Here is a 17,758-nt window from a genome sequence, read left to right on the forward strand (position 1 = left end):
AGATGACAAAACAACCATATTGGATGGAGGAGGAGAGAAAAACCCAAATGTTACGACATAAATGAGGGAAGAACCGGACAGGAAACGAAATGAGAGAAACAAAAAGAAAAGCCGAGGAAGAGAGACTGAAAACCGAACCCAACAGAACCAGACAACAAAAGAAAGAAGAACCCACCACCAGGCTGCCCATTCTACCCCCACGGCCTTCCTGCTACCCCCGCTGACAATCCAGGCTGGGCTGTCGAACCTAACGTGCACTGCCCACCAGAGCTCCAGACCACCCACAGGGACGTGACCATCACCCAGAGCTGGAAGGGGACCCAGGCATGTGACCAGTGGCCAGTGAAGGACAGCCACCAAGATGACCAGTGAAAAACAATCATCCTTGGAAAGACAAACAAAAAGTGACCCAGCGCACCTTGCACCAAAGAGGCCCACACTGCAGCCAACCATCAGAGATGTCCCATCCAGAGCTCGACTAATGCACTGTTCACATGACAGCCCAACTATCTGACTGCCCAGACCCATCGCAGCACGCCCTGCCCCCGGATTGTCCATCGGAGGAGCAGCTGTGGGTCCACTGGCCAAGCCCTCCAGGATGATTGCAGGGAGGGGCCAGTTGCTGTCCCCCAGGATGCTGGCCGGCTGCCCCAGGCCCCATGGGTACTCTGGGAACAGGGCTGGGGTGGAGGGAACAGGAAGAGGGTCACTGGCGAGGACCAGAAGAAGACCCCCAAAAGGACTGGGAGAGTGTGAGTCAACGAGAGAGACCCCCAAAATGATGTGCTAACCACCGTTGGCCATTTCAGTCAACTAAAAGTAAATGGTGAGTGGGTGGAAAAAGGAGCGAAAGAGGGAGGAAAAGGAGAGTCCAGGGGAGGGAGAAAAATCAAAAGAGGGAAATAGAAGAAAAATGCCACAACAAACGGGGTGGGTGGGTGGGAGATACAAAAGGACCAGGAAAAGAAAAAAAAACAAGAGCAGGGGGGAGGGGAAGACCCACCCAAAACCAGGCTGACTCTCTGGCCTAAAAAACAGGTAGAGCTGGGCTAAAGTGGTGGGCAAAAATCTGAAGGGACCAAACAAACACACACACACATGCACACATAACCATTACCGCACCAAAAACCACTCCCAGCAAACAAAAGCCACATGAACCACTTACCCACTCCACCCCAAAAAAGGGGCGGCGGAAGAACCCAGGACAAGCCAAAATACATGCATATACACACATTCAACCCACCCAAATAAAATTAGTATAACCGCTAATAAATCACCAATCAACTATCCACCAATGGTTCTCCCAACACTGATCCAGGCAAGCACTACACAATTATAATTATAACATCTGAACACAATCAACTTAGAAAGAATTCATCCCCATACAGAAATCCAAACTTAGCACCTCCTCCACCTATCCAATACATAATTAGAAAGCAAAACAACTCAAGATATCACCTAAGATTATCATCATTTAGAAGAAAATCTATACAAAGACGAATCAAACATGGAGAAAGACAAAAACTGCCAAAAATAAGGGAAGAGGGAAAAGTAAGGAAATACATATAACACAAAAAGCAAGAAGGGAAGAAGGAGAAAGTGAGATACTAACATCAGAACAACAACAATATAAGCGTTCCACAAAATCTGACCAATAATGAGGAGACTGTCAGGAATTAGGCTGAGCCCAGCCTGCACATCCGAAATCCAACAGCCAGTTGAAGATTCAAAGAGAGCTTTATTAGACAGAGTCCACAGAACACTAAAGCAAACCAAGATCTTCCTAAGCAAAGATCTTGATAATGACAAAGTACAAAGGGACACTCAGGGCAGATATAGAGCCCATCACATAAGGGAGGGGGTACATAGGCATTTTGGTGGGAGAGTGAGAGGGCAGCAAAGGTGGGTTGATTCCCAGGCGACCAGATGGCCCGGAATCTTATCTAAGCAGTTGGCACTTTGTTGAGACTTTGAGTTGTCTCTGCAAGGACACTTACAGTAAGACTGATACATCAGCAACAGAGCCTCTCCTGCTGGGAAAAGGAAGGGGAGCTGGGAGTTAGCCGACAGGTTTATTGCTTTACAGCCTTGGCTGGGGCCGGCTGGTGAGAGACCAAAAGGTATGTGAGAAAGCGAAACTTAGATGGCATGAATCGGGGTTCATGACACTCGGCTTCCCTTAAGCCCCCCCCCCCTTTACCTAACCACCCGCTGCCACGGGGGTCGGTCCCGGTTTGTCTGGGAATCGGGAGTGGAATTTGCGAAGGAGGGAGGGGGCCGCTACATCCTCGGCATCAACCCATTCGTTGTCGGAGTCGGGGAACCCCTTCCAGGATACCAAGTACTGCAGCTGTTTACACAAAAACCAGGAGTCAACGATGTCCAATAGCTCATAGTGTGTGTTGTCCCCCACCATGACCGGAGGCGGTGGCGGGGACTTGGGCATTCTGAATAGGGCATTCAGCACATGCTTTTTCAAAACACTCATAAATGAAGTTATTTTATATTGGGCTGTGTGTTCCAGGGTAAAAACAAACAAACAAATTAAAATTGTTTTTCAGTCACAAGCTCTCTAGGAGTCGAGCCGGGATTACACATGTTGCTTAACAGCTCATGACCCATTAACTTCAGCACAATTATTTTAGGACCAGATTATGCAGTTTATTTTGGAAATCATCTTTTAGCAAATCCCATTGGTTCAATGAAGTGTGCTCTCATGATCTCTGTCAGAACCTGCTGAGTGAACGTGACCCTACAACGTGACTTTTACATATAATTTATCGTTTTAGACTGTAGCTCCTTACTTAATCCTGATGCAAAGTGTAAGGAATAGCCCCCCTCTCCCTCTGAGGCATTCATTCTATTTTACACCAGAGCTTTTACAATAATATCTTTCACTTCTGTATCTCAAAGAGGTTTCTGTGAACCTAGCCAGAATGACACGCCATTATTGTTCCACCACCCAAAAAAACAATTCCAATTAGCCAATAACCCTGCTACAAGGATAACATGACAGCAATACAAGAACAAGTATTGATTAAAACAAAAAAGGCCGTTTTTAAAAACAGCATTAATTCTTACCGACTCCAGTTGTTATTGATTCTGTGTCAATGGCATTCGCTTTTTTCTTTGCCACTTCAGCTAGTGCCAATTCACCCTTATCTAGTGCAAAGTAATGGATGTCCTTTAGAAATAAAGCAAAATAAAAGATTAATCTAAAACGAATCTTGGGCAACTAACAAAGGCGAATTTGAGAGGGAAAAAGGGTTTCTTTATTGCTTAGATCAGAAATGCAGATGGAAGCGATGAGACTATATTTATAATTTTCTCAGTGTTATTCTTTTGAAACGCAGGCTGCCTTGTCCCATTTCTACTTCTGTGTTGGTGCTTGAATAAAGGTGTTAGCCAACAATGGAATGAACAGAGCTCTCAGCCATGCTGTATAAGTAAACTCTTAATGGGCCCTTTAAGCTTTTTGTGGTGCGGCAGAACAAAGTCAAAGCTTAGGAGAACTCTTAATTCACAAGGGGGAGAAGCAGAAGGATAATATGTTTAGGGTAAATGGATGGCTGAACCCAAAGTCCCAGAGATAGGATAGAGTTTTGCACACATCGTTAATTATAGGATATACCCCTTTTCCCATTCACCCCTAAACTCTCATATGTTGTATCTAACTGGGGTGGGCAATCTGCAGTTGGTGGCTGGTGGCCCCCAGGATTAATACTGATCTTCAGGCAACAGAAAACAGTCCACCTGGAGAAAATGACCACTCTGGGTGGTGAACTCTGGCATGACACATCACTGAAATACTTTCCTTTCTGTAAAACCTGCCTTCCTCAGGCACGATTCCCAAAATCTTCAGGTCTTTCTAAACTCAGAACTGGCAACCCAAAATATCTTGGTTACCTCATCATCTTAGAAAAAAAATTCTTCTGTACTGGCCTGCACCCAACTATTGGTTCATGGAAAGAAGACACAAAGTTTCCCTGTGTCCCTGCAGTCTCTTCTGATCCATGGAAAGATCATTCCAGGGCTGTGGGACTAGTATAAAGAAAGGGGATGCCAAGAAGATGCTCTACCAATGAGAGACGGCCCCTCCCCTGTCTCATCTCCTTCTCCCTCATCAACCGAGCTCTTCAACCCATGCAGCTATTTCTTTACACAGGACCTACAACACCACAAATGGTCTTTCTGGGGTCAAAAAGGAATACTGGACACAGGACACTGTCTCCAGGGTGGAACCGCAAGGCGAAGCCAGTTTATGCAACTCCTTTCTTTCACTGTAACAAGAAAAGATTTTTCAGTTATGTGAGGAGCAAACGTAAAGTCAAGGAGGCAATAGGCCCACTGCTGGGTGCAGATGGACAAACTCTAACGGAAGACGCAGAGAAAGCAGAAAGGCTTAGTGTCTATTTTACATCTGTTTTTTCCCACAGGTCAAAGTGTTTAGGCACATCTAGAGATGGCTGTAGCCAAAGGATAGTGTCTGGGTGGCAGGTTAACATGGATAGAGAGGTTGTCGAGAGGCATTTAGCTGCACTCGATGAGTTCAAATCCCCTGGGCCGGATGAAATGAACCTGAGAGTTCTCAAAGAACTTTCCAGAGAACTTGTACAGCCCTTGTCCATCATCTTCGGGACCTCTTTAAGGACTGCAGATGTCCCGGAGGACTGGAAGAGAGCAAACGTTATTCTGATCTTCAAAAAAGGGAGGAAGGATGACCCGGGAAACTACAGACCAGTGAGTCTGACCTCTGTTGTGGGAAAGATAATGGAGCAGATTTTAAAGGGAGCGATCTGCAAACATCTGGAGGACAATTTGGTGATCCAAGGAAGTCAGCATGGATTTGTCTCCATCAGGTCCTGTCAGACCAACCTAGTTTCCTTTTTTGGCCAAGTAACAGGTTTGCTGGATCGTGGAAATTCTGTTGATGTCGTTTACTTGGATTTTAGTAAAGCTTTTGATAAGGTTCCCCATGATATTCTGATGGATAAATTGAAGGACTGCAATCTGGATTTTCAGATAGTCAGGTGGATAGGGAATTGGTTAGAGAACCGCACTCAAAGAGTTGTTAATGGTGTTTCATCAGACTGGAGGGAGGTGAGTAGCGGGGTACCTCAGGGCTCGTTGCTCGGCCCGGTACTTTTTAACATATTTATTAATGATCTAGATGAGGGGGTGGAGGGACTACTCATCAAGTTTGCAGATGACACCAAATTGGGAGGACTGGCAAATACTCCAGAAGATAGAGACAGAGTTCAACAAGATCTGAACACAATGGAAAAATGGGCAAAGGAGAACAAGATGCAATTTAATAAAGATAAGTGTAAAGTTCTGCATCTGGGTCAGAAAAACGAAAAGCATGCCTACTGGATGGGGGATACGCTTCTAGGTAACACTGTGTGTGAATGAGACCTTGGGGTACTTGTGGATTGCAAACTAAACATGAGCAGGCAGTGTGATGCAGCAATAAAAAAGGTAAATGCCATTTTGGGCTGTGTCAACAGGGGCATCACATCAAAATCACAAGCTGTCATAGTCCCACTGTATACGGCACTGGTCAGACCATACCTGGAGTACTGTGTGCAGTTCTGGAGGCCTCACTTCAAGAAGGACATAGATAAAATTGAAAGGGTACAGAGGAGAGTGACGAGGATGACCTGGGTCCAAGGGACCAAGCCCTATGAAGATAGGTTGAGGGACTTGGGAATGTTCAGCCTGGAGAAAAGGAGGTTGAGAGGGGACATGATAGCCCTCTTTAAGTATTTGAAAGGTTGTCATTTGGAGGAGGGCAGGATGCTGTTCCCATTGGCTGCAGAGGAAAGGACACGCAGTAATGGGTTTAAACTACAAGTACAACGATATAGGCTAGATATCAGGAAAAAGATTTTCACAGTCAGAGTAGTTCAGCAGTGGAATAGGCTGCCTAAGGAGGTGGTGAGCTCCCCCTCACTGGCAGTCTTCAAGCAAGGTTGGATACACACTTTTCTTGGATGCTTTAGGATGCTTAGGGCTGATCCTGCGTTGAGCAGGGGGTTGGACTAGATGGCCTGTGTGGCCCCTTCCAACTCTATGATTCTATGATTCTAATTAGACCTAAGGGAAAGCTGGTCATGAGGGTGGCAGACTGGTTTTCAAGGCAGTGCTGGTTAAAGAGGTGCAATTCCCAAAAGGAGCTCACACAGGGCCCAATTGGACATCAGTCAGCTACCAAAACTCAGATTGGGCTGTCTGATTTTACAGGCAAAAGGATTAGGCGTTTATTTACTAAAGCATTTATATCCTGCCTTTTTGCATGGTTCAAGGCAGTCTGCAATAATAAAAAGCATTTTCAGTTGAAACTAGAAGTGGGGGACTTCTTGAAAGGAGAACCCGCAGAATGGTACGTGGGTCTGTTTGATCTCCATGCACCTGAGTTGCTGGACTATCAGCTGTTCCTGTAAGCAGGGGTAGTCAACCTGTGGTCCTCCAGATGTCCATGGACTACAATTCCCATGAGCCCCTGCCAGCATTCGCTGGCAGGGGCTCATGGGAATTGTAGTCCATGGACATCTGGAGAACCACAGGTTGACTACCCCTGCCTGTAAACGTTCCACAACCATTTCGAGGACCCTCTGTGGGGAGATGCGGCCCAAGAGGACCTCCACAGTCTGTGCCAGGGCACCAAGATGGTCTTCCAGTATGCAGGGGAGTTTAGACGCCTCATGGCCCGAGTGGTTGAGTGGAATGAGGCAAACTGAGTCAATGCTTTTTGAGAGGGTCTCCAGAGAGATCTCTTGTAACAATGCTTGTGCCAAGCACACCCCATGACCCTAATGGGGAGGATTCACCCCGCTGGAGAAATAGAGGGGCACATGCAAATCCTGGAGATGGTGGATGCTCAAGATGCTGGAGAGGAGGCAACTAAACAACCCAAATTCCCCTGGAAAGCCATCACTCAGAGAACTTGGACCTCCAATGCCATGGAGAAGGCAAGACACCGTGAGAAAGGATGATACCTCAGATGTGGACACTTCTTTGTTGAATGCCCCACCCGGAAGGGAAAGAAAGCATCGGTTCCTGGACCATACATGCAGACAGCCACACTGAACGCCCGGATTCGCCCGCAAACAGTAAAAACTAAGAAGACCGTCCAGGCTCTTCTGACCCCACTGGTAGAGCCATCTGGGAGCTCCTCCACCAACAACTCCTCGGATGAAGTGACACCCTGTAAGCCAGCGGGAAACGGGGCCTACCTGCCGTAAGACAGCCCCGCCGAAAGGTCTGTAGTAGAGGCAATCATTCAGTAAGACCCATTCCCCTCCTTCTGATCCCAGTGACTCTATCCGACCCAAAGACTGGGGTAAGGGTCAGAGTACAGGGGGTTCTGGATTGTGGGTACACAAGAACTTTAACCAACCCTGAGATGGTAGAATCTTAGGGGAAGATTACATGGCAACCAATTCTTCCCAGTTCTGCGTTCAACCTCATTTCCCTTCTTGTGTGAATTAGGCCACAGACACCGCAATGTCCCCTTGCCCTAATACACAAGGGGTAGTCACAGTACACAGGTGTCCGCCCTGCTCCTTCTGTCTTCATTTTTTTTACTGTTAATATAATGTTATGTGCCCACATGCTTCTTTCACTGTTGCCCAATAGAAGAATTTCTGGATTTTTGTACCCTGCTGTTTACTATCAAAAGGAGTCTCAAAGCGGTTTACAAACTCCTTTTCCCTTCATCTCCCCACAATACACAACCTGTGAGCAAGGTGGGGCTGTGAGAAGTCTGAGACAACTGGGAATGGGCTGCAGTGACCCAGCAGGACTCAGGTGTCCCAAAGCAGTTTCCTGCGAGTGAGGTGGAGCTGAGAGAGCTCTGAGAGAACTGGGCCTCAGGTGTTTAAAATCACCTTCCCTTCCTCTCCCCATAATCGGCACCCTGTGAGAGAGGTGGGGCTGAGAGCTCTGAGAGAACTGGGAATGGCCCACAGTCACCCAGCAGGCCTCTGGTGTCTCTAAGCAATTTAAAATCGCCTTCTCTTCCTCTCCCCATAATAGGCACTCTGTGAGAGAGGTGGGGCTGAGAGCTCTGAGAGAACTGGGAATGGCCCACAGTCACCCAGCAGGCCTCTGGTGTCTCTAAGCAATTTAAAATCGCCTTCTCTTCCTCTCCCCATAATAGGCACTCTGTGAGGGAGGTTGCTAAGGAGAGCGGCGAGCATAGGGGCCAGCCCAATCAGGGTGCACTGGCCGCACCCTGATTGGCCCGTATTCAAGCTCGGACACCCTGGACATGCTCCTCCCACAGGGGCATTTCACCAATATATATAGAGGAACCATGGATAAGGATTTGTTTTTTAAAAAGAACAGGAAAGAATCCTTTGCTCCCAATGTGTTACGTGCTGCCTCAATCAGTGGATTTGTTACAGTTGGCAGGTAGGCTGGTTAATCCAGACTGATTCACTTCGCTGCTGATGCAAGTCCCTCTGTTTTGAGAAAATTTCTAGCTTTTTTGCAGATAATGAGATTTCGATTAAAATGTGTGTCAGGGTGAGGGAAAGCAATGTCTAAAGGGAGAAATCCAAGAGCTCATCTGCTTGCCTGCCAAATGGAGTTGCATTGCCGCCTTTTGGACTTCCATTCCGCCTTGCTTGCCTTTGGGGTCCCTGATGACTTTTAGCTGTAACTCAAAGAAGATGGGGCACAGGCCTACTTCTTGAAGCTGACGGCCAGCAAATTGCAACATATTCTTTTTTAAAAATCTGACTACATTTTTTGCTTTGAAGCTATTTGATACCGTCCGTGCCTTTGCAGTATTTCAAAGTTCCATTTTGCCCTTGGCTTTGCCTCTGACCACAGGACATGGCTTGATTGTATATGTTTATCTTTCCCCTGCAAATCACCATAAAAGGACAATTTAGATTGGAAGAGGAGTCTTAACCAAGGATAGGGAGAAGCAGCGTGAACTTATCCATTAGGCACAGTGCCTTAGGCCCACAAAAATGTTTTAATTTCTTTTAAAATCAGGTAAAAAACGAACTGTTAAGGTTGATGAAAATGTTTTAAGTTTTTTCTCACATCAGAAAAAATTAAATGCTTAGGGTTCAAGAATATTAAATTTTAAATGGCAGCTAAGATGGATGCCGGAGCATGAGGGCTCTGCCCGTCTTCATTTTGGGGGGCATAATAAACACCGTTTGTAATTTTTTTGGGAGGGCAATATCAGCAGGGGGCCTTAGCCCAATTCCATCCGGGGCTTATAGGAAGGGAACAATAACTCCCTCCTATCCATGCTAGAATTGAACAGTGGCTCGGAGGATTATAGGGGATGGAGTACGAGAAGGTCCCGCTGTTACCTGTGAGATCAGTGGACTTGCGTAGTGGATGCCCCAACCTGAACACCCGAGCTGGGAGAGCGAACTGGTGTGAGGTGGTGGGACTGTAGGAGAGGGGAGCCACCCAGAACTAGGGGAGGCATGCAACCTTGGGACTGCTGCCCGAAACCCCCTTCCCCCCATGCATTGAGCTTCATGGCGATACCCTGGGAGTGGTAGCCCAGGAATTATATAAAATTGGGGCAAAGAACTTCTACTACCAACCAGGGCCTGAGGAAACGACTCCCACCCCCAAACCCCTGCTGCAGGTTACTAGAGACCCACCATAAATTTTTGGCCTTACTGCTCATTTTCTGGTCATTCAGCTTAGCCCTGGACAGGGGCCCAGGAGGACTGGTGGTCACTCGAGACCTGGTGAGCCAGAGGGAGAACATTCATTCAATGCAGGTTGGCAAGGTGGACAAGGGGTGGGGGGTGCGGTGAGACTTGGAAGGGAGAGAACATCGAAGGGCCCCCTCCCCACTCTGGGTTCCATCCAGTGACTTGGGATACCTTTACAAGATGAATAGCGACCTGGAGGAAAGGGGTGGTGCTCTCCACCCAAAGACACAATCAAGAGAGTGCCATCTGCCAGGAAGTGATAACGGGATCAACATCTCCAGCAACATGGAGTCGACTGAAGATGGCACCATAAAAGCTGGACTTCTGTTCAGCTCTTAAGCCATGCCGAGGGTCAGGAGCTTCTGCACCTGGCTGACCTGAGCAGATACGCAAATCTGCTCGCCGGTCGCCCCAGGAACCAGGAACGGCATCCTGAGGGTCCTACAGATCCGTGGGGAGGTAGGGGGACCGAGCTCCCCAGATCAACAGCGGCGTGTGCTCAAGGTCACGATGGCGCCCTTGTCGCAAACAACTTTACAAGCTTGAAACGACCAGCTGACCTTACATTCTTCCCAAACCATCTTTTACCAGATTGACAGAAGCGCTGACAGAAGCTGAAGTCTACAACAGTAAGGATTGAAAGCTTTCTGGCTTTTCTCTTTCTTCTCCCACAAGCTCTTCCTCCCCCCTCCTCAACCAATTTACAAGTGAATTCCCTCTTTCGTCGAGTGAGAGACTCCCAGCTAATTATACCCGCTAACCAAACAAAGAGACAGCTTTGAAGTTTTGTTGGAAAAAGTTCAGTGGGGGTAGCTGACTTGATACGGAGATCGACAAACTGATAATTTGGGATCGCCCGTGCTCCCGCGAGACCTCACGAGACTTTCTGTTTATAATTTGTGACTGCCTAGAACTATGGAAAAATTAACTAAGGCACAGCTTTTCCATTTGTTATGCGAAGGGAACTCAAAGATACTGAAAGCAGTCAATAAGCTGGAAAAGGAAATCCGTGGGATTAAGGGGGAGCTTTTGGACGGAGCCGATGGTCTGGAGAGAGCAGCTGATATAGCTCAGCCAATAATAAATCAAACAAAAATTCAATGTATGGAAGTTAATCAACAGGAGGGGGAGAGGGCTAAGGATGTAAAAACCCAAAGTACCTTTGAAGAACCTGGGAAAACAGATTCAAGGAAGGAAAGCACCGAAAACCTGGAAGTCTATTCAGAGCAGGAAGCGATTTGGATCAGCAAAATAAAAAGAGTCTATTCAAAAGCGACAGCACCCAGGAAGCTATCAGGAGATATTCCTGTGCGACCAGAGGAAGAGATCCAGATTGATAAAGTATACAGAGCCTACTCAAAGGCGACTGCAAGCAAGAATCAAGTAAGAGACTTCTTTGGCCCTGACAGAAGGACAATCAGAAACACTCTACTATGGAAAAAAACACAATTTCATTTGCTGCGACCACCTGAAGGATGAGTTGAACAATGGAGTATTCTCCTGGCTTCCTGTGGGAAAGACAGCAGCAGTAACTTTTAGGACAGGACCAATATATGAAGGGAACTGACTTTATATCATCTAAGACAATAATAGAATATATCCTTATAATAGATTATACTCTCATATGTATCAACAACTACTCTGCTAAGGAAGATGGTAATAACTCCTAGATCAGGATCAATATGTGATGGGAATTGAATATGTATGTCAATATGTATGCTAAAAGAGGATGACAAACTATACTTCATAGGTATTAACAAGACAGCAGCAGTAACTCTTAGTAACTCTTAGGTCACGGCCAATTTATACCATTTAAGATAATAACAGAATATATTCTTATAACAGATCATATTCTCATATGTATTAACAATCACTTGGCTAAGAAAAATGGTAAAAACTTCTAGATTAGGAATAATATGTGATGGGAACTGAATATGTATGTTAAAAGAGATGGCAAACCATATCAGCTGGTCGCTTTTTTTCTTAATTTTTCTGTAAATGCTTTATATAATAATAAATAATAAAATTATATATATATAAAAAAAACATCTCCAGCAACATGTGGTGATGGTGGGAGGGATCGGTCCGTCACCTAGCAGTTATTGGAGAGTCTATCAGTCTGAAGCCTGGAAATAAGACAGGAGGTGGTGTACCCTCCTGTGACAGCACGTTGGGAGAAGTTCAATAGGGACAAATGTAAAGTTCTGCATTTAGGTAGGAAAAACCAAATACACCAATATAGGATGGGGGAACTTGTCGTGGCAGTAACATGTGCGAAAAGGACCTAGGAGTAGACAATACATTGAACATGAGTCAGCAGTGTGACTTAGTGGCTAAAAAGGCAAATGGGATTTTGGGCTGTATCAAACGGAGTATCGTGTCCAGATCACGGGAAGTGATGGTACCGCTTTACTCTGCTCTGGTTCGGCCCCACTTGGAGTCCTTTGTTCAGTTTTGGGCACCGGAGTTGAAGAGAGATGTTGACAAACTGGAACGTGTCCAGAAGAGGGCAACAAAGATGGTGAGGGGTTTGGAGACCAACACGTATGAAGAAAGGTTGGGGGAGCTTGGTCTGGAGGCATTCCTCCATGCATCTGTTACTGTGTTTTTGTGGTCCGTTTTAATGGGGTTTTAATGGGATTTTTATCAGACATTGTAACCTGCCATGAGCTGGCCTTGGGAGTTGTGGGAAACAAACAAACAAACAAACAAACAATACTTTATAGGTGTCTAGTATATTTCAATCAAGGGCTATTCTATGAAAACTGAAAATAGCTCCCTAAAGCAGTGGTCCCCAACCTTTTTATCACTGGGGACCAGTCAAGGCTTGACAATTTTCCTGAGGCCTGGGGGGGGGGGAGGTAGTCTTTTGCTGAGGGACGTCACCGCCGTCACCTGAGCCTCTGCTCCACTTGCTATCCTGCCGGTGCCTGTCTTCCCATTGCCCGCTGGGGGGCGCTGCCAGCAGCAGCTGCGCAGTGCCATGCTGAGGGGGAGCCCCAGCCATGACATCCACTGGAGAGCACCAAAGGTGAGCCAGCAGCAGAGTGGCAGGGCAGCCCCCGAGGCAGCAGCCGGGGAGGAGGACGAGGAGGAGCCATGGCCCAGTATCGACTGATTCACGGACCGGTACCGGTCTCCGGACCAGGGGTTGGGGACCGCTGCCCTAAAGGACTCTACCTTTTAAAATTGCACCAGCTATTTATCATAAAATCACCTTATTTTCAAGTTCTTTCCTATTGTAGTTGCCAGTAATTTATGATAGAAGCAGTTACTTTGAGTGGATTTACAAACCAAATAAAACCTTTGAAAAAAAAGTTTACAGATATTTTGTTGTTAATTATATCAATGAATCCTCACCCAAGTGCATGCAGTCATAATTACAATGAGCTTGTAAAGCTTTGTTTTTATCCTTCTATGACATAACAAATCAACAGCTTAAGGCTAAAAGTACAGAGGTGGCACTTACGTTTATTTTAGAAAAGAATGTTGCTTTAATATTTAAAAGGTGGGGAAAATACAAAGACAAATAACATTAGGGCACAGAAACAACCTTGGAAGGGATGAGGAACACGGGCTAAACATGAAAGTATATATCAGAATTCCAGTAAAGTGAATGTACTTGGACCCCATCTGAAATTAAAAGCAGGTGTGGCTTTAGAAGAATGCATGTCTTGGGGCAAGCTAATAAGAATTTGCTATGAATATTGTACTTCCTCTGCCCATAAGTGAAAATGATTGTCAAAAAGGAGCCCTGGGCAAGTTCTTAAAAGGGTAAAGGTTTATATTGTCAGTTTAGTTAAGATAGCAGAGAACGGGCTGATCTTGTTTTCCTCTGAGCAGTCAGCTGCTTTGTGCCTTTTCATCTTATGCTTATACTAGGGGAAAAGGCCGTTGTATCCAAGAAGACAACAGGCGCTAGAGCTTGGCAGTGGGAAGAGGAAGTAGTTGTCCAGTCTGTAAGGGCATGGGGTTGAATGTGTGTGTTGTGTGGGAGGTTGTGGTAGCATGGTGGCAAATGAGGGCATGGGTGTGGAGAGATGGGTGTCAAGAACCTGTGGTGTGGAATGTCCGTTGAGTGTGGGAGAGGACTGACCTTTGGGAATTGTGGCATAGTGGTTACAGATGAGCTTTCCAGAGCCATGTCCTCAGATATGTGAAGGGAAAATCAGTCTGGAGACTCTTCTTAGGGGAAGATTACATGGCAACCAATTCCCCCCAGTTCTGCGTCATTTCCCTTCTTGTGTGAATAAGGCCACATTCACCGAAATGCCCCTCTGCCCTAATACACATAGGGTAGTCACAGTACACAGGTGTCCACCCTGTTCCTTCTGTCTCCCATATTTTCACTGTTGATAAAATGTTATGTGCCCGCATGCTTCTTCCATGGTTGCTCCTTAGAACAACGGATTTTTGTACCCTATTGCTTACTACCCAAAGGAGTCTCAAAGCAGTTCACAAACATCTTTTCCATTCGTCTCTCCACAATAGTCAACCTGTGAGGTATGTGGGGTTGTGAGAGGTCTGAGAGAACTGGGAATGAACCGCAGTGACCCAACAGGCCTCAGGTGTCTCAAAGCATTTTCCAATCGTCTTCCCTTCCTCTCCCTCTCACTATTTACAGTTTCTGTAAGTATTTATTTAGATCTTCCTGCACTTTCCAGACTCACAGGACTGCATATCTGCGCCCCAGAAAACAAACAGTTGCTGGTAAGGGCTGGCCATAGCCCATAGCCCAAGAGGGACACTCCTGCACCACTCCCTACCAACTGCAGGCAAAAATGGCTCCTTTGAAGGCTGGACTCTGAGGCACTGTACTATTTTGAAGTCCCACCTCCAAACCTCCAGGAATATTTCCAACCCAGGGGTAGCCAAGCTCCAGGTGCAGCCTGGAGAGCTCCTGGAATTACAGCTCACCTGCAGAGTATAAAGATCAGATCCCCAGGCAAAAAGGGCTACTTTGGACAGGGTTGTGGTAGAGAAGAAACATTTAAGGCCTTCCACATAGGTTGTTGTTGTTGAATTGCAAGACTTGAGGCCTACTGCACAGGGTTGTTGTGTGCAGATGAAACAGGAGACAAAAAAAAAGTTTCATCTGCAGAATAAAGCTGTGCAGTGACCTCAAACCTGCAAAGAGTTGCAAAGAAGAAAGACACATGGCTTGGTTGTGTCTAACCCCCAGCTAGAGCAGTATTTTAAGTGATAAGCGGCATTTCTGTGGCCTCCCTGTCAGCCAATTGTTTGGCAGAAGGGGAAAGTCCCCCCCCTCAAAAGGAAGGCCCTCAGGCTCCCCTGCGTTGCTCTTGGAAAGGCCTCCCTCCCCTCAGTCAGGGCCTGTCAGAGGCTCCTTCGCGGCAGGCCTGAAGGGAGGGGGGGAGCACACTCACCAGCCTCTAGCCTCCAGCCAGCTCTGTCAGGGTTCTGAGGCCATTTGCAGTTGGACATGACAGTTAGGACAGCCTTGGGGTGAAAAGGGCTGGTGCAGCCTGTCCAAGCCTCTGTTCTCATCCCCCCCCCCCTTTGGTGGTCAGGAGCAGACTGGCAGCCATTTCTCCAGATTTCCCCTGGCTGGATGGAATTTTGGTCTGTCCTGGTAAGGGGCCAATCAGATTGGCCGCTCCGCTTGTCAGTCCAGGTCCACGGGACCAATTGTTGCCCTTCCTCATCACGGACTGAGCCCACCCCAACACCCCTTATTGTTTTATTAAGAGGGAAAAGATATGCAACGATGTAAACTACAAGTACAATGATATTGGCTAGATATCAGAAAAACATTTTTTCACAGTCAGAGTAGTTCAGCAGTGGAATAGGCTGCCTAAGGAGGTGGTGAGCTCCCCCTCACTGGCAGTCTTCAAGCAAAGGTTGGATACACACTTTTCTTGGATGCTTTAGGATGCTTTGGGCTCATCCTGCATTGAATCATAGAATCATAGATTTGGAAGGGGCCATACAGGCCATCTAGTCCAACCCCCTGCTCAACGCAGGATCAGCAGGGGGTTGAGCAGGGGGTTGAGCAGGGGGTTGATGGCCTGTATGGCCCCTTCCAACTCTATGATTCTGTGATTCTGTGAAGGCATCTCTTGGCAACATTCCAAAACCTGCATGGATGAACACCTTCACATAACATATATCCCATAAGTCACAAACTCTATTTTTAATGTCTATATCTATTGCTATCTATATCACTGAGTGATGCAAAAATTATTTACTCGTTCATTGTTATTGACTTCTAATTTCATGTTTATATGATATAGACTACGACATAAAACACAAATAATATAAAGGAAACTTGAACAACTTGTATTTTCATATAGGCTGGCTAAACTTTTATTTTCTCATCGTTTCCAAAGTTTGAAATGTTTTACATCACCAGTGCTGTAGAAATCATTTTATTGAGCATAGTTCTAAAAAGCTTTATATCTCTAAAATGAGAATGTTATATGCATTTCTGTGCTAGTAGCCATTAAATGCATGAAAATACATGGTGTTTTAGTTAGCAATCTAACCGGTTTGCAGGTTTTGGTTTTCTTTTTTTAATTTTCAGTATTCATTTTTATTGTTTGCCTTAGTCAGTCATAACCCGCCCTGATTTCATGTTGTCTGATGCCTGCTTATCTGTACAGGATATTTCTGGGCAAAATTCCAAGTAGCATCCAGAATTTTCTTGTCCTTTACTGATCAGGCCATCAGTAAAGACCTGACACTTTTATTAAAGCATCTGCTTCTTGCTTCTATCCCTACCTCTAACAGTGCAGTGGATGCCCTTTTGAATTGTCAGCAGCTGAAGGCTGGAACATACTACAAAAGGATTTAAAACTAACAACTTTAATATAGCTTGATCCTTGCTGTCATAAGTAGGATTAGCCATAGCCTCCAAAGAAATGTAGGTGGTACTCATCATGTGGTGTCCTTTTCTCTTGAATTTGAACTTTGCGGAATTGACATCATTGTTCCATTGATAGGTCATATGATGCTCTTTTCAGAAATAATACTGTACTATTATTTTAGAATGTGCTGGGCTTAATCTGTACAGCCCCTTTAGGAAAAGGTTGTACTCCATCCAGGAGACTTATGACTACTGCTGTCAGTCTTTCAAATGCAGCAGGATTTCCCCCCTCATGCTCCTCCTCCTCCCCTAACTATATGCAAGACCAAATCTGGTGGTACTTGACCACAGATGAACAACATTAGAGGTCCTCCAATTATGTATTATCGTGTGTCTCACCACATCTTTCCTGTTGCCCACCAAGGGTTTTTAGAAAGTAGGTGGAGGATTGGGTTACCAGTTCTGGGTTGGAGCCAGGAGTGGGCGGGATTTGGGGCAGGGAGGGAACTCAGGCCCATTCCGCACCAGGATCAATGTGGCAATTTAAAATAGTGGAATTCATCGTTATGCATACCTGCCTTTGTAGTGGAATCCAGTTGCGTTTCAATCGTTTCCCACAGGTTTCTGGTCTCAGCAAAAATCACTATCCAGGAAGCGATATTTGCCAAGCTTTGTCCCGCCCCTGGCCGTCAATCAAATGAGCAGCCAATGGGCGGCCGTTATCATGCTCCCGAAAGGCCCCTTTCCCTTTAAGGCAGGTTTTTAAAAAAACACACACGTTGCAACAAATCTGTGTTGATTCGTTGCAATGGAGAGACACATCTAGCTGGCAGGTAGCGTGTGAGCTACCATTTCATCGTTGCTACGCTCCCCCCAAGTGAAAAAAATCCCCCCCCCCCGTGCATGGGCGCGATTTTCGGACGAAAATAAAGGGAATCAGCAAACGGGGCTGTGTGGTGCTTGGTGACTTAAAACAGCTCTGTGGAGGGACTGCAGCCGGGGAAGCCTCGCTGGGTGAATGAAGGCTCGCCGGTTCGTTGCTCTCCACTCGCTCTGAGAAAAAAAAAAATGGCAAACGCTTCGCCGGAAAATCAGAGGGGAGAGCCAGGGGGAGGGACTTCGCTGAAACCGCAATAATGGTAATGCACAGAGCTTTTTCGCTAGTGTTGCAGATCGGTTGCAAGAGTGTAGCGCTTTCCAGAGGGTGAATCCATTTTTTGGGATTTCCCTGGAAGCG

The 17,758-nt window shown here is 46.2% G+C and overlaps 1 protein-coding gene across 7 annotated transcripts in view; it reads right to left on the reverse strand.

The window, feature by feature from the left end:
- Nucleotides 1–17,758, reverse strand: part of WDPCP (WD repeat containing planar cell polarity effector) — a 337,650-nt gene that overhangs the window by 91,921 nt on the left and 227,971 nt on the right. For all 7 annotated transcript variants that reach the window (XM_077315493.1, XM_077315511.1, XM_077315482.1 and 4 more), the window contains one exon: nt 3,082–3,184. In XM_077315493.1, coding sequence (XP_077171608.1) covers nt 3,082–3,184 — 103 coding nt within the window. The remainder of the gene's footprint in view (nt 1–3,081; nt 3,185–17,758) is intronic.

This window comes from Paroedura picta, chromosome 1 (genome assembly GCF_049243985.1).
Source record: "Paroedura picta isolate Pp20150507F chromosome 1, Ppicta_v3.0, whole genome shotgun sequence".
Lineage (NCBI taxonomy): Eukaryota > Metazoa > Chordata > Lepidosauria > Squamata > Gekkonidae > Paroedura > Paroedura picta.